Source organism: Falco cherrug, chromosome 14, assembly GCF_023634085.1.
Source record: "Falco cherrug isolate bFalChe1 chromosome 14, bFalChe1.pri, whole genome shotgun sequence".
Classification (NCBI taxonomy): Eukaryota; Metazoa; Chordata; class Aves; order Falconiformes; family Falconidae; genus Falco; species Falco cherrug.
This window is the reverse complement of record NC_073710.1, coordinates 41,544-66,916: the sequence shown is the minus strand read 5'-3', so window position 1 is coordinate 66,916 and position 25,373 is coordinate 41,544. Positions and strand designations below refer to the sequence as shown.

Genomic DNA, 25,373 nt, shown 5'->3' with positions numbered 1-25,373 from the left:
ATACCATGGAGCTGAAGTGAAAAGCTACGTATCTAGACTGGAGCAAATAAATTAAAATGAAATAATGAGAAATACTTAGTACATGAATAGACCTGTAGTATCCTTACAGTCAACCATCCAACTCAGTACACACGTTAATAGAAAAATGACCCATGCATCACACAGCAGGCTGTGACAACCAATGCCTTTAGCTGAACGGGCTACAAGATCGATAAACCTGCAGCTACCAAATTGCGCTGTGCCCTTTTGTTCCGTTATACAGAGTACGAAACTTACAGTTGTAAAGCTACATTAGCCAGTGTTACAAAGATTACATTATTTTCAAACTAAAGATACTTTCTACATTTAGAAAATAACTTCTATAAAATTCAGTAAAACTGACATCCTGATCTACTGACTGCAACGCACTCTGATTACAGGAGAAAGCTCTCAGAGACCCAGAAGACACCTGGGCATTCCTCCCTTGAATGTAATTACGGGCACATCGTGGTGAACTGCCTTTTGTTTTCCACCTCCATCACTCCTGAAGCTGTACCCGCTAAGTACACATCGCCATATAGCTACTATGCAGGTGCACCAGATACCCTCCTCTTCCTCCTCCTCCTCCAAAGCGCCAGATACCAAAGTGGATGTATCTGCTCCACTGGCTAACCTGGAAGTACATATTCAAGCCAAATTAGTAGCCTTGCTGCCCTCACTCCAACCCTCTTTCCAGCCAACACTGATTTGGTTTCCTGTTCCTGAAAAGTAAGGGGACTAATGCTGGCTAGAAATAGAAACTACACAATCATTCCACATAATTTGTTACAATATTCTTAAAAATCTTGGTTTAGAACACGCAAACATGTTTCAGTAAGGTCTTGCCTAATGTACAGATTATTAGTCATGCCAACTAGTTTAGGATTAGACAGCAAGGGTTTGCAACCACTGCAGAGAAACTTGCTTCGCTTCTGTTTCATCCCAGTTCTCTGAAAGAAAGCCAAGGATTTAAATTCCAACGTGTTACAAAGCCTCCGTTTCATTAGAGAGAGTTCTTAAGCCAATGAGATAAACTACAGCTGTCAAATGCCACCGAGTTCTTTGTACCAGATTGTAATCCTTACTAGTGTTGAGAGCATCGAGACATCTGTAACAAATACGTATGTACTGCGAAGAAAGCAGAAACTACACAGTACAAGTACTACTTTAATCTGAGGATTCTTTCACGCTAGAAACAGCAGTCTTTTATGGCATCAGTAATTTACTGAAGAAACACATTACCCTGAGAGGGTTTCTAAAGCTTTCCTCGTGCCTCTGCTAAGCGAGGCCATGTGCGGCATCGTTGTTCGATCCTAGGAAGGGTACGGTGCCAACTGCGCTTCCCAACACGCCTTCTCCAGGGGGTAGTGTTGCCTCTACTTTATGTAACGCAGAGCAAGTTTACTTGCTGAAAACCGGTACCCTGCGTCTGCTTAGTGGTGACACGGGTCCCATCCACACTGAGAGAAGCGCTTTCTGCCACTGCTGGCATGGGGGGAGCGCTGCTAGGTCCGGCAGGGACAGGGTGCCAGCAGCACTAGCTCTGGGGTAACGTCGGATTGATAAAGGGGCTCAGCACTGAGCTGACAGTGGCCGCCCCATCTAGGCAGGGAAATCCAGTGGCACGGGCTGGCCCAGCGGTGGGCTGCTTTGATGGGGCAAGAGGGAGCGGGCAGCGCGAGCCAGGGGCCCCATCTCCGTTCTGTCCGGGAACCTGGCAGAGGGCGGCAGGGGCTCGGAGGTGCGGAGCCCTGGGCCAGGCCGGGCCCCGGCAGCCCTCAGAGGCCGTGGCGCTTGCGGGTGCCAGCGCTGGCGGCATGGAGCAGCCGGTCCTTCTCGCGAATCTCCTCACGGAGCTGGGCCTCGGCCAGGCGCAGGCGGCGGATGCTGCCCTTCATCTCCTTCATCTTCACCTCCAGCAGCGCAATGATGTCGCGCTGCTCATTCAACTTCCTCAGCAGCTCCTCCGACGTGGTGCCCGACGACAGCGAGTACGAGTGGTCCGGGGGGCCGCCCTCCACCGGGCCCTCCTCCCCCACCGCCGCCGGGAGCCTCCCGGGGCCGGGCCCAGCGGTCGCCCCGGACCCGAGCTCCACCTGCACCGTCAGGTCGATGGGCTTCACATCTTCGGCCGCGCCCCCTGCCGGGGCCTCGGTGGGGGCGGCAGCACCGGGGCCCTGGGCGGCGGTGGCAGCAGCAGCGGCGGCGGGGCGGGGGCGGCGGGCGGCCCGCTGCGCCTTGCGCTCGTTGACGCCGCGCAGCGGGAATATGGTGGGGACCCGCACCAGGTAGGACTTGCGGCCGCCCTGGAAGTGCTCGCTGCAGACGCGGTGGCCCGTGGTGGGCTGGAAGGTGCTGAAGCAGCCGCTGACGCCCGCCCGGGAGACGTTCTTCAGCCAGAGGCGCCGCAGCTCCTCGTCCTTGGGGAAGGTGTAGAAGTGCAGCGCCTTGTCGCGGTGCGAGTTGTTGTAGCAGCCCGGCACGCAGCAGGTGAAGCCCGGCATGGCGGGGCGGCCTCCCGAGCTGCCGGGGGGACCCCTGGGCAGCCCCGGCGGCGGGGAGAGCGGGCGCGGGGGGCCCCCGCGGAACTACAGATCCCACAAGGCCAACGGCGGCCTCTCGCCGCCCGCCAACGCCGCCCGCCGCGGCCGCACCGGAACTACGCGGACCACAATGCACCGCGGCGGCGGCACGGCGCCGGAACTACTCGCCCCACACTGCGCTGCGCCCCCGCCCCCGCCGCCCACCGCTCCCGGAGGCACCGCCCCGCCCCGCCCCGCCCTGATCTCGCGAGAGGTGGCACGGCCGGACGGCGCGGCCGTTACCCAGCGATGGCCGACAGGCCCCCTCGGGCCCGCCGCAGTGGCCACCTCACGGCGCGGGCAGCGGCCAAGGTGGCGGGCAGGGCCCGGCGGTTCCGCGGCGGGGGGGCCGCGGCGGGGCGCGGCCCTTGGGGCTAGCCGGCGGACGCTGCCTTGTTCTCGTTTGCCGTTAAACCGGGGCGTGGGCCCAAACCGCGCAGTTCGGTGCTCGCCCCGCAGCCAGGGCCCTTACCGCCCCGCGCCTCGGCTGGGCGGCTCCGTTGCGCAGTTTTGGGTTGCTTTAGGTTGGAGACTAGACGGGGCCGGAGGAGCCGTGAGGGGGGCGGCCGGGGGGCTGTGAGGGTTGGAGGGCCGTGAGGTGCAGCAGGGCCGGGGGCTGTGCTTTCAAGTCCCTCAGGCTTTTGCCTGAGTTGCTCACTGAAACCCGCCTCAACGATACACTGTTGTGAATTGTCTTCTGTCCAAAACCAAAGTGTGCAGTGCACGTGCATGATTTCTTTTTAGAAAGTGTATTTCGAAAATGTTTTGTGTTAGCTAGCTTAGATTTTTATTAGGAGACAGATGATGAATGCTTTTGATGTCAAGGTTGCTTTGTAATGATGGAAGGTACAAGTTTGGAACTATGTGTCTCTGTGATTTCTCTCTTCAGAACATACCTGGTTCAGGAAAGGACAAGAATTCTGGCAGAAGCACCTTGGTGAAGCAGAGACCAGCTGTGTTCCCTGATCTTGACAATGACACCCCACGGAATATGCTCAAGAGAATCATCCAGACCCGTAAGTACTGTTTTTCAGGAAAGCAGAGAACAGAAGGACAGTGTAATTAGAGGCACGTGCTGTTGTGAACTTCAGCTCAGGTCTGCTGTGGCTCGTGGAACCGCCGTGCTGCCGTTTGTCTGTACTGCTGGCTTTGTCACTGTACATGCCAGCCTTCCTGGGAGTTAGAACCCAAATAGTTTTTACCAAGTCAGTATTTTAACCGATTAGTAAATGTAAGTTACAAAATGTAGCGTAGATCTGACAGTCTGCTGCGTTTTGGCATTCTTGCTGGATTGAATTGTGGAAAGGAAATGTTTTCATTTGTTGGCAGAGCCACAAGTTTCACCTCTGGCACTTAGGATATCTAAACATGAAGAAACAGAAGGACCTGTATGGGAACTCCCAGCTAAGAGGATTTCCAACATGTAAGTACTTTTTTAAAATTTTCATTTTTACTTCCTGTTTTTTACACTACCAGGTACAGTGCAGTTCCTACAATGGGATTGGGGAGCAGGATTTCTCTACTGCTGTTTCAGTGATCAGAATTACATTCTGTCAGGTGGGATTTTCAAAAATAATTTTCCAGCTTTAAAAGTCACATAGGAATCACTGGGACTGAGGGACCAAATAGGAAATACTGCAAGTATTTGCTTGTCCCCTTTCTTAAATGCAGGCTTTTAATAAAATTGTTGTGGCAGAAGTGCTGATTAAAGTAAGGCTCCTGATGGAAGCATACTTTTCTTAGCTGTCTGTGACAGAGACTAAGACAGAAATTCTTGGATTTCCCCAAGGCTACAGGCCATGTACTGACAATGCAGGGGCATAAATGAGTGATGGCTGTGTTTTGTATTTAAAACACAGGCTGCTGCAGCTTTTCATGGTATTACTACTTCTTGGTTGTCCTTGTTTTGGGGTGCGTGGTTTAACTTCCTTCCTGTAGGGTAGCTCAGAGGTGAGGTTTGCCTGAGGCTCAGATGCTCTTATTTGTGTTTAGCGGCCATTAATATTTTATAGGCCTGACTGGACTGGAGAGGCTGAAGTGTGGTTCATTTACTTCCACTTCGTTATGAAATAGAAGGAAGTGGTAGGGCTTGTTTTTGTGTACTGCAAAATAGACTTCCAAATAATGTGATTTTATAGCTAAACCTTTTGCATTGACTGTAAGTAGCCTTAAACAGACCATATAAAATATTAAGCAAACTTCTGTCTTTCACATTTTTTTTAGTAGAGGAGTAGACATCTGAGTTTTCTGTTAAGTGGGGCGGCTTGTTTATTTGTGTGTTTTTTTAATTCAGACTAGATGAGTAATGTTATTTTAATTCTTTATTGATTTTTCTTTTTGTAGTTCTTGAAGGTTTTTGTGCTTCTCATCAACCTTTCTTAAATGAAAAGACAAGACGGTTGGGTCTTTGCAGGGTTTTATATTCCATACGTTAGCTAGCTGTAAACAGGTGTAGACTTGTTTCAAAACCTTCCTCACAGCCGCCTTTTAGTTGACGTGAACTTTCTTGAATTTGGGAAGTCACTGCTTTCCCTGGTTGTAATAGCATGTTCCAGGACAGATGTGAAAAAATGAGCAAATTTTTTTTTTTTTCCCCTTTCCCACTGCTTTACATTTGTTCCCCATTACAAGCCAGTTAATTCTAATGCTTAGGCTTACATTATACTCATGGTAAGAAACAAAACCTAGCTGCATTTGTGAGTAGTAAAAAACCTATTTTGTAAGGGGAAAAGACCTGTAAACAGGGAGTCCCTTACAGTTCTTGCTATCTTGAAGCCACCTTGTTTGTACCAAAAGGATACAGAATGCTGCATCTGCTGCATGCAGGTCCTGGCTGTTGGGAGGGACGCTCTGCTCTAGTTCTGTGGGACGTGGTGTGGCGTGCAGGCAGCAGCTTGCTGCCTGAATGTGACGTTGATTAGAGGGGATTCTTGGAAGTGCTCAGTGAGGGGAAAACAACTCAGAAACTCGCTTTCTGATACTGATCCCGGTGCCTGACTGGGGTATTATGTGCCTGTTCTATGTGCCAGTGCGCTTGGTGGTACGTAATGTTTCATGGTGATGATGACTTTATTTACATTGTAATGATTGGCAAGCCTAATAGCCCCTGTGTGCTGTTAGAAGGAGAGCTATGGATGGAGCTTCTTGGAAGTCCAAGCTTTTACTCTTAGTCTGACCTTTCTCAGCCCTGTTGTTCTGAATAACCACTCAAGTTTTGATTCTCTTTTGAGCATTTACTTTGATTTAGTAGGAGGGAATGACACACGTTCTTGCTTTGCTGAGCTAATCACGGATTAGTTCCTTACTTCTGCTGCAGCAAGGTCAAATAATTTTAATTTGCTTTTCAGTGATGTTACAGGGACCTTTCAAAGGTAGCTAAGGAATAATGCTGTCCTTTGTTAAAGGCTTGCTTTGTATTGGTAGGGGGGAAATGCAACTGCCAGACCTTGTTCCTGAGGATGCATCTATTGCCACATTCCGTATGACTAAGAAGAGAAGGAAAATCAGCGTTTCTGAATTTGAGAGAGCAGCAGATGAACGGCTTCCCCAGAACCAAGGCAAGGCTGCAGTAAAAAATCACCTTGTTCAGCTCTGTGTTTGCTGTCAACTAATTTTCATCTGCTGCAGTTTAGTTCTTAGTAGCTTCTCAGCTGGGCAGTTGCATGTTTGGAAGTAAGATTGCACTGTTTTTTGTGAAGGCGTTAGCGGAGGAGGTAAAAGCTCCTCCTATCAAATTAAAATAAGCCTTTTTGAGCCAAGTTACAGGCTCTCCCTTAACCGTATATACCTTCTGGAATATTTTTGCAACTTGATACTCTTTGAGTTTTGGAGTGTCTCCAAAAGAAGCAATCTCTGTCTTCCCCTCAATCGCAGAAACTTGAAAATACAACAGGCTGCATACTTTTCATTGCAATTATATCAAATAAGTTATAAAGTTCTTGCTTGAGGAAAAAAGTGTCTTGCAGTTTTATGAAAGGAATAATGTAGTATTGCAGTAAGTCTTCCCTTTAAACATAAATTTGCAAATTTGGTAAATACAACTTTCATTTTAGTTGCAGTTTAACAGAGGCAGTTAAAACACCTCACCTTGGTTTCCATATCCTATTGGCAGTAGCAACTGGAGTACATTTCAAGGGTGGGATTCAGCTCCAGATTACACACACCAGTACCTCAGCTCCGAGTTATAGATGCTCTGGGTCTGTGTGTACGTGCAACTGAAGTCCTGCTGAAGTTCAGGGGTGATCTAGTTGGTGGAGTATGGAGGGCGATTCAGCTCACCCTAAAGCAGATGCCTACATTGGATTAATTGTGCTTGACTAATGGGAATATAGACAGCTGTGTTCGGATGGTTTAATCTGGAGTTGGATCCCACCTGGCCTCACTTCTGGTCAAGAAATCAACTTGTCTTTTTTTTAGCCTGGTACCCAATCTGAATATCTTCTGATAAGCTGCGGGCAGCTCTGCAAAACCAGAAGGTGCATGCTCTAGTATTTTCTAATATGAGCATGATTATGTCCCTGCTCTCCAGATCTGCTTTTGGATTTTTGCGATTTTGTGAGTAAGCAAGGTTTGAGTTCCAGTTTCACCAACAGTCTGTGGAGCAATTATCTGTACTTCTAAAGCTTCCAGATGCTTTAATGTTTGACTTGGATTGCTGAAGGGTGGTTGTGACTGAGGCCCTAGTCTAGCATCTTGCTATTAACGTGGTAAGAGTAGTATTACTGAGTATGAGGGCATGTACCATATCAAATTTTCTTCGAAATAACTGTTTTATTACCCTTTCAGAAATCGCTTATTAGAATTCTAATATGCAGTTCTGAAACACAGACAAGCAATTGCAAAGCAAACCTGTCACCTTAATTTTGTTCTCACCAAAATGTTACTTTTGAGGATTGTAGTATAACTGATTCTAGAAAGAGGAAGATACATTGAGGTATTGTTGTCGCCTGCTGTGTAGAGGGTAAGTTCTCAGCTAATGCGTCACCAACTTTTTCTAGCTCGGTCAACGCTGGACAGCAGCACCGCTTTGGCTCGGTGAGTTTGAACTAAAACGTCTTAAATTCTTGCTGTCCTAACTATAGATGCCTTGATTCATCACCTCTGTAGTGTGAAGAACCCAGATACCTAGGTTCAGGATAAAGACTTGTGTTATTACGAACGCAATCGTCTCCCACTCTGGTGATGGAATTTGAAGATGTTAAACCTTGTGGTTTTCAGAAAATGTGGCTCTGTATGCCCAGTTTGGTCTAGCTGGTATCGCTACTGTTGCTCCTCTTTACTTACTAGGATTGTTCTCTTTTTCCTTTCATTCTAATGTTTCCAGCAATAAATCAGTACACAATATACCTTAGACTATTACCTCTGCCTGTTATTTGACCCATCACATCAGTTGCATCTACACAGTCTTTAGTCCAACTTTCTTGGACTTTAAAAGTTTTTTAGCAAGTCAAAGAACTTATTTTCCTGTGTTGCCTGTATAATTTGCTATTGATCTTAGCCATGGTGAGCAATTTATTTCACCTTTCTTACTGCAGCCCTTGCCTGCAGTGCCAAGCAAGGTGATTTATAGGGCTGCGTTCTGTACTTCCTATCCCTGAATCCTTTGAACCCCCTTTTTTGATCAGACTGCCTAGGGAGAGTGACAGGAGGTAGCTGAGCATGGCCAGTCTCTTTAGGATGCAAAATACATACAATGAGATACATTTTTTCCTGTACTTTGCCTGTTGCTGTCTTAGCTCCCATCTCAAAGAAGTTAACAGGGTGTTGGTAGCTGTACTTTGCTGTGAATACTGATACTAAGCAGCTTCTTAGACTTGTTCTGAAGTCCTCCTACCACCCTGCTGTCATCTAGAGGATGTCTTTACTCTGAAATGTTTTATTTTCCTTTTTCTTTTTTTGCTATTTAAAATGTTTAAAATTTCTGAACCTTTTGACAGATATTGTTGCAGCACTCTTGAGGTAGGAGGCTATAAAATGTCTGTTTCCTGATCTCTGTTATACATATCCTGATGTTAGGTGGTATCATGAAATTAAACTATTTGTTTAAAGTAGACTGGCATGCATTCTTCAAAGGTATTTTTGGGAAATTCCTCCTAGTGAAGGGATTTGTGAAATGTCTGTTAGTGGCACTGTGTCTGTAATTTGAGGGTAAAAGAGGAGTGTGTAAGTTCGGAAAATCATTTCTTTCCTTCTCTTTTTTCACAGGTCTCTTAGCATGTCTCTTGGTACCGTGATCCCACCAGACACTGTTGAAAAGAGAGGCTTGCTCCGGAGGCCAAAAAATCGCAGAGCTATTGACATAGAAGCTTTTGAAGGTGGAGTGGAACAGAACATGCTGAAAAGAAAAGGTTTCTTTTGTGTTACTACCTGTTTTGGGAGGGTGGGCCTTATATAAGGTGGCTTTTAGAAGTAGTGGTCTGTATTGTACGATTTGAATGCTACTAGCACGTTCACAGAAGTCCAGTGTAATTTGGGATGCAAGATTAGAATGAGGTTCTGCATCTGTGGTTGCTTTGATTCTATGCACTTAAATGTGCGCCCTACCCAGTTTGGTGATTTATACTACAGGAATCGTTTGGGATGGTGTTCATAACTGGGTATGGGGGAGATGGTTTGTAGAGAAAGTTAGGGGCACCGAAGTGTGGTGATACGGTTTCAGTGTTTGATCTCTGGAGGAAGAATAAAATTTGGTTGAATTATGCAAGTCCTGGTAATAAATGTGTGTCCCTGTGGCCTTGAACAGTTTTTCACATAGAATTTGTTTTAAAACTTCCTAAACAGCACAGAAGTATCTTGTGGACTCACAAACAGCATCTGAGATTCAAACCACCGTGCTGACCAGTGACGTGGAAATCATGCTGAGTAACACAGAGCTCTTTGTTCAGCCTCAGTTTGATGATCAGAGCCAAAATAAGCTTTCTGTTCTTGAACCACAGCTATTGAATTCAAAAACTTCAGCACAGAGAAGCAAGATTTCTGATGCTGCTCAAGAGGAAACAAGGCTGGTGGGCACAGATACAAGAAGGACACCAAGAAATTCTGAGAACTTAATCCTTGATCATGAGCATGCTGGCAGAATGACTCCTCTTTCTCCAGGAACACCTGCAAACCAGCAAGAAGATAAGCACAGTCATTCCCAGCAGAGTAACCCAATGAAACAGCTTTCTGTTTCAGAAGAGGTGGCAGTTGGCAGTGAGTACTATGGGTTAGGGCTTGGGGCTTAGCAGGTATTACCTGAAATCACAGAAGGGTTGAGGTAAGAAAGGACCTTGGGAGGCCATCTTCTCCAGCCCCTCTGCTCAAGCAGGGCCACCTGGAGCAGATTCCCCAGGGCTGCATCCAGGCAGCTTTTACGTGTCTCCAAGGATGGAGACTGCAAACCCTGGGCCACCTTTGCCAGTGCTCAGTCACCCTCACAGTGAAAAGAGTTTCCTTATGTTCAGACAGAGCCTCCTGTCTTCTAGTCTGTGCCCGTTGCCTCTTCTCCTGGCACTGGACACCACTAAAAGAGCCTGGCTCCATCTGCTTGACACCCTTCCCCCAGGTACCTGCCTATATTGGTGAGATCTTCCCTGAGCCTTCTCTTCTCCGGGCTGAACAGTCTGGCTCCTTCAGCCTTTCCTCCTATGAGAGGTGCTCCAGTCCCTTAAGTTTCTCATGGCCCTTTGCTGGACACTCTCCAGTACGTCCATCTCTCTCTTGTACTGGGGAGCCCAGAAGTGGACGCCGTAAATTGGTCACAAATATGGTGAGATAAGGAGATAAAATGTAGGAATTGTTGACAGTTTGGAGTGTCAGGAGGTTACTAATCTAAACTTTTACCCTGATACGGTCATTTATATTTCACAGCTAACTGCCTTGTTGCCTCCAGGGCTTTAAAAATCCCTTGGACAGAGTTAATCACGTCCCTGGTCACTGTAGCAATGCTTTGCAAGCCCTGTCACTTGCCAGTTTTTCTCAGGTGCCTGGTATCTCTCTTCTGCATTTATTTCCCTGTAAATAGGATCACATTTTCTTCATATTGCATAGACCAGGTCCCGAGGCACAGTTGTAACCCTAAAATTTTCTGCTTAGTGACCTGAGGCGGCTAGCCAGGATAGGATCTGCTGTAGTAAATAGCTTCATGCAGTTCTTATATCAAAACTCCCAATGCTTGCCATGAAGTATGAACAACTACTGTTTCTTTTTCATTCAGGATTTTATATGATCCTATGTCAGAAGGGCCACAGAAACTGTATTTAAAGAATGGTTGGTGTATTCAGTACTGCTCAGGTCAGGAGAAGAGTTCTTGCTGTAGAAAGCTTTGAAATTAATTAAAGCCTGGTGGACTGTTGCACCATACTCTGCTTCTAGAGTGTTGTCTGTGGCAAGCTTGGTGGGAACAGTTGTTTGGAAAGGATAAGGGAAGAGATCAACAGAAAAAGATTAGTCCTCTTCTGACAAGTCCTCTCCAGAGCTGCTCTTTGCCGTCCAGAAGTTGAAGTAAATGTTTGGGATCCTCAGTCACTCTAAAGCCTGAGAGATCTTTCAGCCTATCTTTGAAGGAAGTTGTGTCCCATATAACTGAAGACCTAGATGTAAGCAATACAGAAGAAGAGGTGGCTAATGCAATGAACAAAGCGTAACAGGAGGGGATTTTCAGAGAGGGTAAGAAGTGCTTTCCGTGTTGCAAGGGAAAAGTATGGTAAAAGCTCTGCATGGATGCTGAGGGTGGCAGGTGTTACCCAGTCATTACATAAAGCTTTGGGTATATGTGGACAAAAGTTGCGTGTTTTGTTGAATTTCACTTTCTAGACTCCAGTTTAGGATCCTTTTTAAGTCTTTCCCAGTGTTCCTTTGACAGTGTCCGGAAATGAGAAGACCATTGTCATGCAGTTTAACTTGCCTGGGGCTTAACTATGTCTAAAGCTTCGTATGAATTACCTTATGTCAGTATGGAAACTGAACACACTGTAGCACCAACAGTTTTGTTATTAGAATTTGAAACTGAATACTTGCAGTGCCCATAAGTAATTGCTTGCACATACCAGGTGTATCAGCAAAATTAGTTATGTTTTTTTATTATGAAGATACAGCCTTTTGTTCTAAACAGTTCTTTGAGAGTAGTTCATTAAGGCAGCAGATATTCTTCAGTTCTAAATTTACAGTTGTGTAAGCTTGGCATCCTGTAATCTTTCTTGAATCTGTTGTCCTGTTACAGTTTTACTTGGGTGCACCTGTGGAGTTTAAATGGGCTGTGACTCTTGAGACTGATGAAAGTCACCTCAGTATTGTTAGTTCTGTGAACACCAGCTCAGAGCTTGGGGGGGATGGTCAGGAAAGCAAGTAACATGTAAAAATTCTTATGAAAGGAAGATGATGAAACGTCACCGTGCCACTGCTGAAATAATTGTCATGCTCACCTTTCGAATACTGCAAGCAGTTCTAACCTCTCCATCTCTAAATAGATTTAACAGAACTGGAGAAAGAAGGTGCAGAGAAAAACAGTTTTACCATTAGCAATAATCAAATATGTGGAGTAGTGTCTGCAGTCTTGGATAACTAAAGCTAAGAACTGCTCAGCCCGGAAAAAGGACAGTGGTAGTGAAATACAAGAGGTTTAAAAAGAAAAGCCATGGGCAGCATTGAAGGAGATGATTCAGCCAAGCAGCTTCCTGGTCTGTCAGCGCAGAAATTCGAGAGGAGCAACTGGCACTAAAGGCTGGCAGGTTATACCAAACTACAGGAGGTATTGCTACTAGCAACAAGTAAAGAAATCGGTAAAAATCATGCTTGAATGTAACAGTGGAGTACCAGATGCTACTGATGGAGTACTGGATCCCAGCAGTGATGCAGTATTGTGGGAGAAGCACTGGTGCCTGTCTGCCTTAGGCAGACTTAGTGTTGAGTTGAGCTTTTGTCTTCCCCTCACAAAGCTAGTTAATATTTCATGTAACTAGGCAAGATACTGCCCTGCATTGGTGTAGCGAGCCCTATGTTCTGGTTAGTGAGATTGGTATTACTGATCTTTTGCACCACCTTTGGCCAGACTTCCTTGTCCCCTTCACTGGGGCTTGGGGCTTGCAAGACTTTGACACTTGTACTTTTGAGTGTGAAAACTCCCAGTCACTGGAGGGGGTGGTAAAAATCCACTTTTACAGCTTCTGGTTCTGGATTCAGCCAAGATTTCCAAACCTGTCAGCAAGCAACAGTACTATGAGAGTTCCCAGTAAGATTTCTCCAAATAATTACCTGTGTGGGTTTCTGCTGGAATTGAGCTACATGGTAACAGACATGCAGACTATAGACTTAGTACGCAGGGAAAAGGAGTACTAAAGTACTCTTCAGTAAGTAGCTACTTTGGTAGCTGAAGTCATCTAAAGACATGCAAATTGTGTATCCATTTATTTCTCCTCATTCTTCCTGCCAGAGGCTTGTCTGGGATGGCTAAAACCACTGCTGGGCGCTCTCGTCTTTATACTGCAGTGTATCTCTGCATGGTTTATTCAGAAAGGCTGAATAAAATGGTTTATTCAGAAAAGCCGAGGAAATGGGGAGGAGAAGCTGAGCACAAACTCAGCATATTGCTAGACCTAAAGGAAAAGAAATTGCTCTTTTGCACAATTGCCAAGAGTGAGAATAGATGTAGAGATGACGGATCTGGAGAAGCTCTGCTTACTGAAAAGTAAAATTCCTGCGCTGGGATCTAATGTGCACGCTAGTTAGGTGGCTGTAGAGTAGATGCTGGAGAAGTTGTTCATTTCTTAGCTGTAAACTTTTGGGAACTGCATCTGCTTCCCTTATAGCTTATGGTTGTCGCCATTTGCTTATCATGAGTCAGTTTCAACGTCTTTTAAACTGTATGCAGGTGGTTGGTTGAGAGGGTTTTTTTATAGCTAAGGTCGATGATAGAATTTCCTATTTTAGCTGCAGAGCATCATGCAAATGCTGGATATTCTGAAGATTTGGAGAAGACACTGAGGGAGAAAGGAGAATTGCAGATAACTGTGGCACAGGATGCCAGAGCTGAACCAGAAGTGTCCTCTTCAGAAGAAGGGGGAATAGCAGAAGGCAGTGTTGAACACCCAGGCTCTCCCAAAGCTGGTGAGGACAACCTCTAATACTACAGAGTGTCTCTAATGCCAGAGGCCTCTCAAGCTGCATTATTGGCATCAGTGCTGGGAGAGGGACTTGTTAACTCTCTTTGCATTCTGGAATCTGGGCTAAATACTGGGAAAACAGACTAAATTTGGCATATTAAGCTGAAAGGACTGTGTTCTGTGCAAACGGAAACTAAAATTGCATTGGCAGTAGTGTTTAGAAATATATAATTGCAGAAGGCATCTTTAATTAAAATTTAGTAATGGAAGTTCTAGAATCAAATCAGTTTTAGCAGTTGATAAAATATTGGCCAATTTTATCAATTGATAAAATTGGAGACCCTCTGATTATGTTGGCGAGTTGGCATCTCTTAAGTTACTTTTCCTGAATTGCTAGGTCTTCTGTGTTCAACATGCTGCATAAGGCTTTGGTAAGACTTCTTTTGAGATAAAAATACTTATGAAAGGAAGTTCATTTAAAAGGAGCTCAGATAAACATTTTACTCAAACTTCCTGGGCTTCTACCAAGTGCTTTTTTTTTTTTTTTTTTTTTTTTTTGTGGGACCTCTGCATGCCTAGATGTAACAGAGGGAAAAGTTGAGAAGTCATCAGTACTTTAGTTTATCTGGCTTAGTGTATGGACACCCTAATCCTTGGAGACAGGAATATGATAAGTGGCAATGTTGCCAGGAATGGAAAGATGGTTTTTTTTCTTATGAGTGCTCTGAAACTTTGGCTGTGATACTTGTTTCAGTGATGTGTCTGTCCTGTTTTGGAAATCTAGAACATGAGATCACCAAAAGTGTTGGAGGTGAAAGTCTGGACAGGCATTCCCACACTTCCTCCTCTGAAAAATCTGGGATGAAGTTATTGAAGGAAGCTGTTGAACAAGCAGATGAGCTAGAGGACCAGGCTATCAAGATAGAATTGGATGGTATGGAAGAAGGGCCCACTGAGGATGAAGCTGAAGACCCTGAGAGTGAAGGTAAGAAAACTATTGCAGAAGTAGCAGAAAGCAGTTGGAGAAATTTTTCCCTGTTACATCTTGATTGAGGAACAATGTAGGTTAATAATGTTGTTAACTATTTAGTATGTCAGTGGAGGGGAAGCTGTTGGCTGCACTTCCTAGGGCCAGATTCTTACTGGCTCATCAGGTGCTTCAGGGACCTAGATCATCTCATACTTTTGAGGTGAAGGTAATGGAAGCACACAAATAGGCAAAACTGTTTTTACGCAGTGACATAGGGATATCCTTCATTTTATTCTTCCTTCCTGCTTGACTTCTAACTTCATGCAGACTTTTTAATGTCTTAACGTTTAACTTCTCTTTACACAGCCATGTATATGACTCCAGACTTGAAACCTAATTTAGAACCCCTATTTTGTAGTTACAAACTTAACTTCCCAGTTAACCAAAAGCATAGGCTGGTTTTCCAGAAAGCCAGGAGGAAGTGTCTGTTTCTGAACAGGTCTTCAGATGCTGGATCAGTCTGCTCTGTTTCCCCAAGAGTGCTTAAGCCTTTTGGAAGAATGTATACATCAGACTGAGTTCTCTTTGATCAAGGCCACATTTGAGAATGCTCGGAGTGTGTTTTAGTGGCGTCTTTTGGGTCTGATCTTAACAGTTCTGTGACGTACGATACACCCTGAAATAAAAAGGTGAACTAAGGGCATCCTAAAAGAATCCCGTTGCCAGGATTTGAGGCTTTGTGGGGAAATTCACCTGTAGTGAAAACACCAATGCCTGTATGTATTTCTGCAGTGTGGAAGGGCGAAAGGTGACACATGATCTGGTACACTTTTGCCATGAGGAAATTTGTAGGTGTTCTTATAGTGTCAACAGTAGTGTGTCAGTGTGCTTATCTTTACCACAGCTGTATGAAGAAGAAATGGAAAGATGTTGATGAAGAGATCTCTGCTGATAGGGTAGAGCAGTAAGAGTAGCATCTCACAGGTCTTGTTGGACAAAGAGAAGAAGAAAAAGCTGGAAGATGAGAAATTATGCACTCTTCATAAGTCATAAAACTTATCTCAGAAACCTCAGCATAACTAATCTCTTCCCCTGCATCATGCTCCCAGTTCCTCCAGTGCACAGAAATGCTTCCTCAGAAGAAGCTAATGCGAGGGACCATGGTAGTTCACCCAGCCCTGCTTTGTTTGAGAGACCCCTGACCCTCTCAGTTGTGGAGTTTAACTCTCGGTACCCGAGGCCTCTGGTAGCTGGGCTTGTCTTCTGTAACAGGGCGGATGGCCTGGTTCTTACGGGGGGGGTTGCAAAGTTGACACCATTACCAGATATGCTGGGTTCTTGCTCTGTCCTTGGCTTGCAAGGGAAGCTGGCAGGCAGGAAGCCCTCCATGACCACTCCTCTTCTAGACAGGGTGCTGCTCAGTATTTCAGTTCTGTTAACATTCTTTTCTTTCCTGGACTCGCTTGTTAAGAACTTTAAAAGTTCAAGAGTAGAGTTAGAAGATGCAGATTAGACTTGGAGGAAACTGCTATGGTTAGTTTACAGCAGAGAAGAGGTGAGCCTGAGCCTTAGCTGGAGGGAGTTTATGAAAAATCTGTGAATACGGGAGATGCACATTGATTGGTGCTGGTCTTGTGATTCTGTTGCTCTACTTGTCCCTGTGTTCAGGAGAATTTGCCACTGATTTAGCAGGATGGCAATAAGGTATCTTGCAGACTTTGAAGTTCTTTCTGGGAAAAGAGGCTGCAGCCTAAGTCAACCCAGCTGTCAGCCCCAGCCCGGCCCCGGGTGTGTGTTCCTACACCCTGCCCAGCCTGCTGGCCCAGCACAGGGCTCAAGGGAAGCCACCAGCCATTGTGGCAGGAGGTGTGGAGGGTGGGATGGCACAGCCAGCAGTCGTGCTGGCTCAGGGTGCCTTGGAGCCACAGCCTGAGCACCGGCACTGCGGCACCAGACAGATGCAAAAAGCTGGCTGGGCTTCTGTCTGTGCTACAGCGCTGCTTGCTGCAAGAACTCTGAAAACAGAGCTCAGTTCCTCACGTACCTTTCTTTTTTCCCCTAGGGGATTCCATGAAGACACCCACATTTGTCCGTGCTGTAGCCTACAAGCCACTACTGTCAACTCCACATCCTGCAAAACCTGCTGCTCCCAAGTTGTCAGCTCCACGTCCTGCAAAACCTGCTGCTGCCAGGTAAGTGTAAGGCACCTTCAGCAGCGGCCTGGTGGCGTACCTGGGGTGTAAGTGTAGGGGAGGGAGCCGAGCCCAGCTTTGTCGGCTGTTTTGTGCTTTGTCAGCTGTAGCGGGCAGTAAGCAGCCCTGAAGCCTTTAGTTAGTTCACTGCCTTAGCAGCTGAATAAAGAGTTCTATCAAGTGGATGTCAGTACTCTCCCAGAGCAGATGTGATGCCTCAAGTCTTTCCAATGAGCATTCTTGTAATAGTTTCTTGTGCTGAAGGCCAAAATCTTTTCCTAGGAGTTTTTAAACTGGTAAGCTACTCTGGACCCATAGACTGCAGCATGGGATGCAGAGGCCCTCACGGAAGAGGGGGATTGATGGATTATGTTACACTGATCTTACGAAATGGCATATTTGCGCTGATTTTAGAAGCCTAAAGCTGTATGCAGTTGCCATGTGCTGAGTATAAAATGAAGTTCGTCTAGAGGCAGAAAGTGAACCAGTCCCCTGCAGTATTCCAAATTAATTAACAGTTGTCACCCTCTTAACTAGAAATTTGGTGAAGCTTTGTCAGAACCACTAACAGGGGGTCCTAGGGAACAGAAGGAATTTTTCTAGCCCATGACTCTAGATGAAGGAATAAACAATAAAACCAAATTCTTGTGCCCTTTACTGCTGTAAACAGAAGGTGCTGGATGATTGCTGTCATCATGAATAGTAAAATACATTTATAAAATAGAAACAGGAGTCTCTAATAACTCTGCCAAAGTGGAGCGGTGTTATAACTGAGGGAATGTGGATTTGTTTTGGGATTTTGCACTGGGATGTGCCCTTCATATATAGGGAATGTCTGAATACTAATTGCTCTGTAGAGAGTGCTAGTCCTCGTTGGCAAAAGAAGTCCATGTATTTGGATGCATGCGCTGTACAGGAATTTCTGGACTGACAGATTTTTCAGGTTTTCAAGCTGTGCTGAGGCAACAGATGGTCATAATTACAGGTTCAGAGCCTCAATTAAAGGATGCCGTTGCACAAGTCCATGTTTTTTAGTGCTTTATGGAATACAGTCTGGCTCTGACTTGGCCTGCGTGCTTCCTGAGATAGCAGTACTTGGGTTAAAGGAATACTCTAGGTTATTTAGTGGAGCCATAACTGTGAGAGACCTACAGTTAAGGCATCTTGCTATAAAATAATCTATGCTGGTACAATTCTACTGTGATCAACTATACCAGATTAGTGCCACAGAAATTTTCATTTAGAAACACCGCAGTCTCATACAGTCACGTAGAATCACAGCATGGTGGGGGCTGGAAGGGACCCCTGGAGCCCCCCCCCCAGCCTAGCCCCTGCTGAAGCAGTTCTCCAGAGCTGCATCCAGGCAAGTTTGAATATCTCCAGAGAAGGAGACGGCACAGCCTCTCTGGGCAGCCTGTGCCAGGGCTCCGTCACCCTCAAGGTAAAGTTCTTCTTCCTCATATTCAGAAGGAACTTCTTGTGTTGCCGTTTGTGCCCGCTGCCCCTTGTCCTGTCGCTGGGTGCCACTGAAAAGAGCCTGGCCCCGTCCTCCTGACACTGGCCCTTGAGATATTTGCAGGCATTGATGAGGTCCCCTCTCAGCCTTCTCTTCCCCAGGCTGAACAGCCCCAGCTCTCTCAGCCTTTCCTCATCAGGGAGATTCTCCTGTCCCCTCATCATCTTTGTAGCCTCCCCTGCCCCCCTCCAGCAGTTCCCTGTCTCTCGTGAACTGGGGAGCCCAGCACTGAAGTTGCTAAACTTCAAAGGTTTTGCCCTGATTCTGCAAACTGAACATTCCTGTATAGAATCATTCACAAACAGGTAAAGGGAGGCACAGAAGCTGTAGCCAAGATGACTCAAATCATGATTGTTTTGTCTCATTGCAACACGTACTTCCTCTCTGGGGCTGACCTCTTTGGCCTGCCCCTGAGGTTCTAACAGGAAAACATGCAGGTGGGCTGCAGGGGGAACTGAATGATACATGCACCCCCTCTGTAGGCTTTGCATGCGTTGGCCTGAGATTCTAGATATTTTCCACTTGTCTATGAGTGAATCCAGGGCTTTCACTTCCCTTTTTTTATATTATGATTTTCCCTTTTTAGAATGGAAAACAGAGGCTCACAGTCTTGTTTGAGGAAAAAAGACCCCACAATAACTCACCAACAAAACAACCAACTAAAACCCAAAACCCACAAAAAACACCTGCTAAACAAAATGTTTGTAATAGCGTAAAAGTCTGTGCTGCAGACCAGACTCTTCTGTCTGCAGATACAGAGGTGACCTGTGGATGTCTCAAAGTCTGTGGACTCCTGGAGAGCAAGTACTACAGGGATGCAGGGAAAATTCCATTTATGTGTTGGAGAGAATTAGACCTTGTTGACTACTTGTGATGCTAGCTAGCATGCTTCTCTCAAGGAAACGAGCCTGGATTGCTTCTCCCATGATGCCATGTGAACTGTTTGCAGACTGCACTTCATAGGTGTGAGGGTTTTGAAGAATTGTGAGGGAGAAAGAATTAGAGCTTGAGGTAGTTCTTGCCTCTTGTAATTTGGTGTAAGGTTTGCCCAGATTCAGCCTGGTGGTCTCTGGCTTTCCTTGTGGGCGTTCATTTGATGTGTGAATTTTCATTTTTTTCCTCAAAGGTCTCCCCAGCAGCCGCTGCAGGCTAACCGTGTTCCAAAGGGCTCTGGTGTGTCACAGAGGAAAACAAGTGAGCCTGAAATAGCAAGCAGTTTGATAAAGAAGATATTTAGCCATTATGTGAAAATGCCAGTGGCCAGAGATGCCCTCAAAATTGTTCAGAAATGGTAAGCAGCAACAAACTGCTCCTCTTCCTATGATTCTATGATTCTCCCTGCTCTATTTAGTCTTTTTTTTCCTTTCTTTTCTCTCCTGAAATAACAAACCTGTCAGGAGCACTTGCTGCAAGCTGACAGCCCTCCCTGTTCAGCTGGGGAGAGTCACAGGAGGTCTGATTGAAACTAGGACAGAAACGTGCTAGGTGCTCCCGGGCCAGTACAAATTGCACCACTCACAGTCTCCTCATCACTAGCATTCCCTGTGAGCAGGACGGCTCGGGAGAATGGTGGTTGTGCTGGGCAGGGTGCAGGTGTTCCAGCTGGGCAGTGTTACCTCTGAATCCAGGCTTCTCAGCCTCCTGAATCTGTAGACCCATGTTACCTTCACGAGTGAAATCCGTGGATTGTTGGAACAGTGTCACGATAGTCTAAGCCTCAGTGTTGATTTTTTGCTGGTGCCAACCCCTGTTCTTGCATGTGTGGGAAGTTTGGGAAAGGTTTTGCTTGTCAGCTGTGCAGCTGTTCCACAGCTGCCTTGACTGTGAAGTTCCTGGGAGCCCAGGCTGAGAAGCCAGACTTTGTTTGTGGGCTGGGGAGTTTCTTCTCCCATGTTTTTTGCTGGCAGGCTGTGACCTGCACAGTGAGCAGCTCTAGTGCAGCTTGCCCTACAGAAGCGGGCGAGAAGCTGGTGTTTGCCCACTCCACAGTCTGATTTTATTTCCCTCTTCAATCCTCCTTCAGCTCAGAGAAATATTTCATGCAGCTAAGCAACGATCTGGAAGCTTACATCCACCATGCGGGCAGGAAGACAGTGGAGATGGAGGACCTGGAAGTCCTCATGAGAAGGTAAAGGGAGGGTTTTTATTAACCTGTGTAGTTAATGTCCAGTGGGGCATTGACAGCCTGGTAAGATGCGCCGTCAGGGTGTGCGCTAGCAATACTTCTGCAGTAAGTGTGGTGTCTTGTGATTTACTTGGCATGATGCCACTTGGCCTTCCATCGCAGGAGGGCATTTGTGGGCTTGGGGTTTTATACTCCATGATGACGGTGGTGGAGGTCCAAGAGGAAGGTGTGAAGCAGTTATGACTGGGAAATGAGTAGCGTCAGTAGAAGCAGAGTAATGGTCACAAGGCTAGGCTGCACCATTTGCATCCCGGAGCAATCTCTCTTTGCTAAAAGCACTTGCAACTGAAATAGCATGAGCATTTTCACATGCTTTGTGGTCTGTTTTGATTCCTTACTCTTCCAAATAAAATACTCTTCCTGCAATATTCTTCCTGCTTCTGCGGAAGCTGGGACTTGGGGTTCAAGCTGACAGTTCCTCTCCAGAGCAGGAGAAGGAGCCTCCAGCCTGACAGGCCAGGGCTGGCTTCTAACAACGGTTTTCTGCTCGCCAGCAGCCTGGCTGAACTGTTCTCAGAGTCTTCTCATTGCTGGTCTTTCCTGTGGGCTCCCTCAGCTGCCCCATCTGGTGCCTGAATTTAATTTGGCCCGTGACCAGAACACAAGGGATTTGTTCTTGGCTTGGGAGTCCTCTGTAAAACTCTGTGGGGCCTGAAACAAATTCATCACTCCTTGTTGAGAGTCAGTGCTCTGGGTTGTTACTCCTTGTCTCTTTCCACTGGCAGAGTTCCAGGTGTGATGTTAAAGGCATTGGAGGGATTGTGCAGGCACACCTGATTAAAGGCACAGGTTCTGCATGGGCTTCGTGTAGGTGGAGCTGGTGCTGCTGCTTAAGAATCTGTTGCTGTCTCGAGCCAGAGATTTGCATTTTCCTACCTGACAGGTGTGGGCTGAAGTTGGTGTGAACAGGCTGAGAGGCACGATGGTTTAGTTGGCCGGGTCTGAGGATTCTGTATGCTCACTTTACCTTTTTCTAGATGTCCTTATGCCTTTCCACAGCCTCATAAAGGGATCAGTAATTGTTGCTGGTTTGTGAATAACAGTATTTCTGTTCCTTCTGTGAGGAAAGCATGAATCGGTCCTGCTTTTTTTTTTTTTTTTTTTTTGTCTCCCTACAAGGCTAGGAGATGCTGATGTTTTCGGGGCCATCAGCTACATGGTGTACTAGAAAACTGCATTGGATAATGCCAGCCACCTCTGAACTGTGAATGTAAAAAATCTGCCGAGTAATGAGCTATTTGCTTCTGTTGCATTATTCTGCGTGTGTCTTTACATGGTAAAATGTATCCCATGGCAGGTGGCTTGTGAATTTAAAAAGCAGCGAGTATATACTTTGGTCTAGGTTGGTGTGGGGACTCTCGCTGTGATAAGCACTTGCCTCCGTGGGGGGCTGCTCTGCTGTAACCCTCCTGCTCAGCTTTCACCTGTAGGCAAGCCTGGTGCCCGCGCCGCACAGAACCAAATGTGTCACCCAAGGGGGCTGCCTGCAAATAGAAGTCTGCAGCTCTTCTGTCACAAGCAGCCACAGCGTTTCAGCTGTTAAATGCAAAAATGTCCCTGCAAGAAAACAAAAAACATTACCCTGATGGCAAGTTTGAGTGCAAACACTTTTCATTAACAGCTGTGTTTGTTCTCTGCTCTCCCCTTTATGACCAGACAAGGGCTAGTGACAGACAAGATGCCGCTGCATGTGCTGATCGAGCGTTACTTCCCCCTGGAGTACAGGAAGCTCCTGATTCCAGTTGCTGCGAGTGGAAATAAAGTGATCCCCAGCAAATGAACATGCCCCTCTGGTGGGGATGGCCCCCATGGGTGTGAGGCCACTCTCCTGGCCAAGGCTGCCTGTGGGTTATTCCATGGAATTGCTCCCTGTGGTGGTTTCATACGAGTAACTAGTGGGGCGATAAGTGGTTGACGTCATCTTGAACCAGTGCAGGCTGGGCTGTGGCTCTCACACCCGCCTGCTGGGTCTCACCAACCGTTATTACAAGTAATTTTGACCACCCTGACTTTTTTTATATTACCACTGAATACTTGTACAGCTCTGATAAATAAAGTATTGTATATATTCTGAGGAATTCTGTGTTCCCTGGTGCTGCATTGTGGTGTTCAGAGTGTTCCTAACAGACACTCAGCTGTGGTGGTGCTCTTTGTACCAATTAGTTGTTTGCTCAAAGAAGAGCTATGTGCTACCTTCCAGAAAGGAGCAGATCCTTGTTACAGCTGTGTTTTTTTCTAGGGCAGGGGCTTTGGCCCCCTGCATAGGTCTGGTCTCCTGTACCAGGAGCCGGTCATAGTCCCCCTGTGACCACAGCTGTTTGCTGAGGTAAACTGAAACGGCACAATACACTTTATACTTAATTTATATATGTAACTAAAACTTACGGGGAATTAGCAAGCAGTAATTTAAAACTGTTTGAGAGATGAAGTGCTCTGGTGTACCGCGTGGTAGGCAGACTGGGAGGGACTGACTCAGCTGGAGTTGCCACTGTGCTGGGTTTTGTGCCCAGGCTGTGGTAGTGGGTTGGGGGGGTTGTCTAAGAAAGGGCAAAAATGCTGCATAGCAGCTGTCGGAGGGAGGAGTCAGGAGAAAACAGAGAGAAACAACCCTGCAGCACCGAGGCTGCGGGGAGGAGGTGCTGGGGTGGAGACCCTGCTGTGGCCCGTGGCATGGTGGGGAAGTGGGGTGGCTCCCTGCAGCCCACCAGGACCCCGTGCCAGCAGGCAGACCTGCCCTGTAGGAGGCTGGAGCCTGTGCAGGTTTGCTGGCAGGGACCCTGGGGACCCGTGCCGGAATGGCTCCTGAAGGATTGTGTCCCATGGAAGGGACCCCACGGGGAGAGTGTGAGGAGAGGGCAGCAGAGACGAGGGGCTGACTGACAGCTGTGGTTCCACATCCCCTCTGCCCCGCTTGGCAGCGAGGAGCTGAGCCTGGGAAGGAGGGGTGGGGGGAAGATCCTTTTAGTTTTGTTTCTTACTGTCCTACTTGATTCTTAATTGGCAATAAATTAAACTGATCATGCCCAAGTCAAGCCTATGTTGCCTGTGACGATACCCACTGACCGATCTCCCTGCCTTCATCTCAACCCGTAAGATTTTTCCATCTAATTTTTTCCCGTCATCCTGTTGAGGAGGGCAAGAGCAGCTGGGTGGGTGACTGGCCGCCAGCTGTGGCTAAACCACCACCTTGGGCTTCCCCAGCTGTTTCCTGCCAGCCCTGGTGCTGCCCCCAGCTCCAGGTACAGAAATGTATCCGGGAAGCCACCTCCTGCCTGGCGGTGCCACCAAGACGGCGGGTGACCACCAGCTCCCTGTGAAGCGAGGTCTGGTTGCACTCCGTGGGTGCAGTAGTGTCCCGTGTCATGATCCAAAGCTGTGAGACCCACACAGTGACTCTGCTAGTGACAAGTGGAAATGAACCCTCTGTGCATTTGATGCACCTGGGTGGTTTCTGCCACTCTGCGCCCGCCATGAGCCATGGTGCCGCTCAGCTTCCCACCCACGCTTTCATACAGCAGTTGCTGCACAGAGGAGCTGCTCCGTGCTGTGCTCCCTCATGTCCCTCAAGTAGGGCAATGATTAAAGCAAAATTGTTGTGTGTGATTTTACTGCTTACAGCGAACCTAAACCATGCCAGGAACAAGGTCAGCCACAGCAAAGACTTTGGGTGCAAAGGACTGTGACTTTGGAAAACCCTTCAGAAGCTGGTAAGGAAGGAATGACAACGATCACATGTTCCACATTCGGAGGGACGGATGCAGATATCAGACCTCCACTTGCGCGCTCTTCATCGGCGTGCTTTCTCTGCTGTCTTTCCAGGGGGGGCAGCCTAACACACTAGCGCGGTTTCCTTTTATTTAGCTAGTCTGTTATTTCCAAGGAGAGACATGATGCTTAATTTCTGAGAAAAATTAATGTTATTTTTTCTCCTGATTCTTGCGATCTCTTGTCTTGAAGATGAAAAACCTTGATCCTTTAAATTGATTAATTTGACTTAGACTTGAGTCAAATGGATTCAAATTCAAATGGATTGATTAATTTCCAGATGTCTGTGCAGAAGGGACAGCTCAAGGCTGCAGCTCTGCAGCCTCCCTCGGTCAGGCAGAGCAGGGCCGAGCATGGGCGGCACGCCCCATTGGGGTAACTCGGAGCTCTGCGCAAACATCATCCTGCTGCTGCCTCTTCCAAGGCTCCGAGGCAGGACCATCGGTGCAGCCGGGCGGCTGGTCACACAGCACGCCTGCCAGCCTCCAGTTGCTGCTTTTCCCCATCGTAGCCCTGTCCTAAATCCCACTACGATATGGACACTTGTCTCTGGACTAAGCTGCGCGCACGGTGCAGGTTCCTAAAACCATGATGGCACAAAGGGCCAAGTGGCGCTGTTCATAAGGACCCCTGGAAATCCAGCCCAGCTCTTGGCAGCAACACTTGCAAGTTACGCGGGTTTTGCACAACACTGAAGGAAATGATGGCCAACACAGTTAAAACCTCTTTGGCAGGCCATACCAATACGAAGGTCAGTCATTTTTCAAGTATTTTTTTAAAAACCAGAATTCCACAACAAAGGGTATTCCCGCCCCCCCCCCCCCCCCCCTCCTTCCCCAAAGGAAATGGCTTTGTTGTTTGGGACAAACATGCTGCAAAATTTGTACTTTTTAAAATACATTTTTGGATACTATGGGATATTTCAAGTGTGTCCTCGAGGCTTTGCATGCCTGAGTTTGAAAATGTTGATCTGAAGTAGTAATGAAGTTTGCACCTCCTTTTCTCTGTCGCTGAAGCACCCTGAGAACCTGCGCTTCCTAAGGAGAGAACTTCCCAGGAAACTGCTG

At 46.9% G+C, this 25,373-nt stretch overlaps 1 protein-coding gene across 3 annotated transcripts; it reads left to right on the top strand.

Annotated features, from left to right (window-relative positions):
• The first annotated feature begins 132 nt into the window (after positions 1-132).
• Positions 133-22,619, top strand: CENPT (centromere protein T). Of its 3 annotated transcripts, none has more exons than XM_055726804.1 (13): positions 133-2,306; positions 3,490-3,616; positions 3,930-4,023; positions 6,024-6,157; positions 7,598-7,634; positions 8,805-8,947; positions 9,381-9,791; positions 13,506-13,682; positions 14,463-14,663; positions 16,711-16,801; positions 19,483-19,647; positions 20,380-20,484; positions 22,198-22,619. In XM_055726804.1, exons 1-13 carry the CDS (start codon positions 1,836-1,838, stop codon positions 22,319-22,321), a joined length of 2,280 nt encoding a protein of 759 aa, XP_055582779.1. In that variant the 5' UTR covers positions 133-1,835; the 3' UTR covers positions 22,322-22,619. The 3 variants fall into 3 exon arrangements, with proteins under 3 accessions (XP_055582779.1, XP_055582778.1, XP_055582780.1); XM_055726803.1 differs by having other exon boundaries at positions 16,711-16,840; XM_055726805.1 differs by lacking the exon at positions 133-2,306 and adding an exon at positions 2,515-2,912 and having other exon boundaries at positions 16,711-16,840.
• The last annotated feature ends 2,754 nt before the right edge of the window (positions 22,620-25,373 follow it).

What these genes read in the sequence shown, in the direction of transcription:
- CENPT (XM_055726803.1), top strand. Translation starts at nt 1,836, where the DNA reads ATGGAGCAGCCGGTCCTTCTCGCGAATCTCCTCACGGAGCTGGGCCTC. An exon ending in ACGGCTTCCCCAGAACCAAG is followed by an intron (nt 6,158 to 7,597) that starts GCAAGGCTGCAG and finishes AACTTTTTCTAG; the next exon opens with CTCGGTCAACGCTGGACAGC. An exon ending in CTGGAAGTCCTCATGAGAAG is followed by an intron (nt 20,485 to 22,197) that starts GTAAAGGGAGGG and finishes CTTTATGACCAG; the next exon opens with ACAAGGGCTAGTGACAGACA.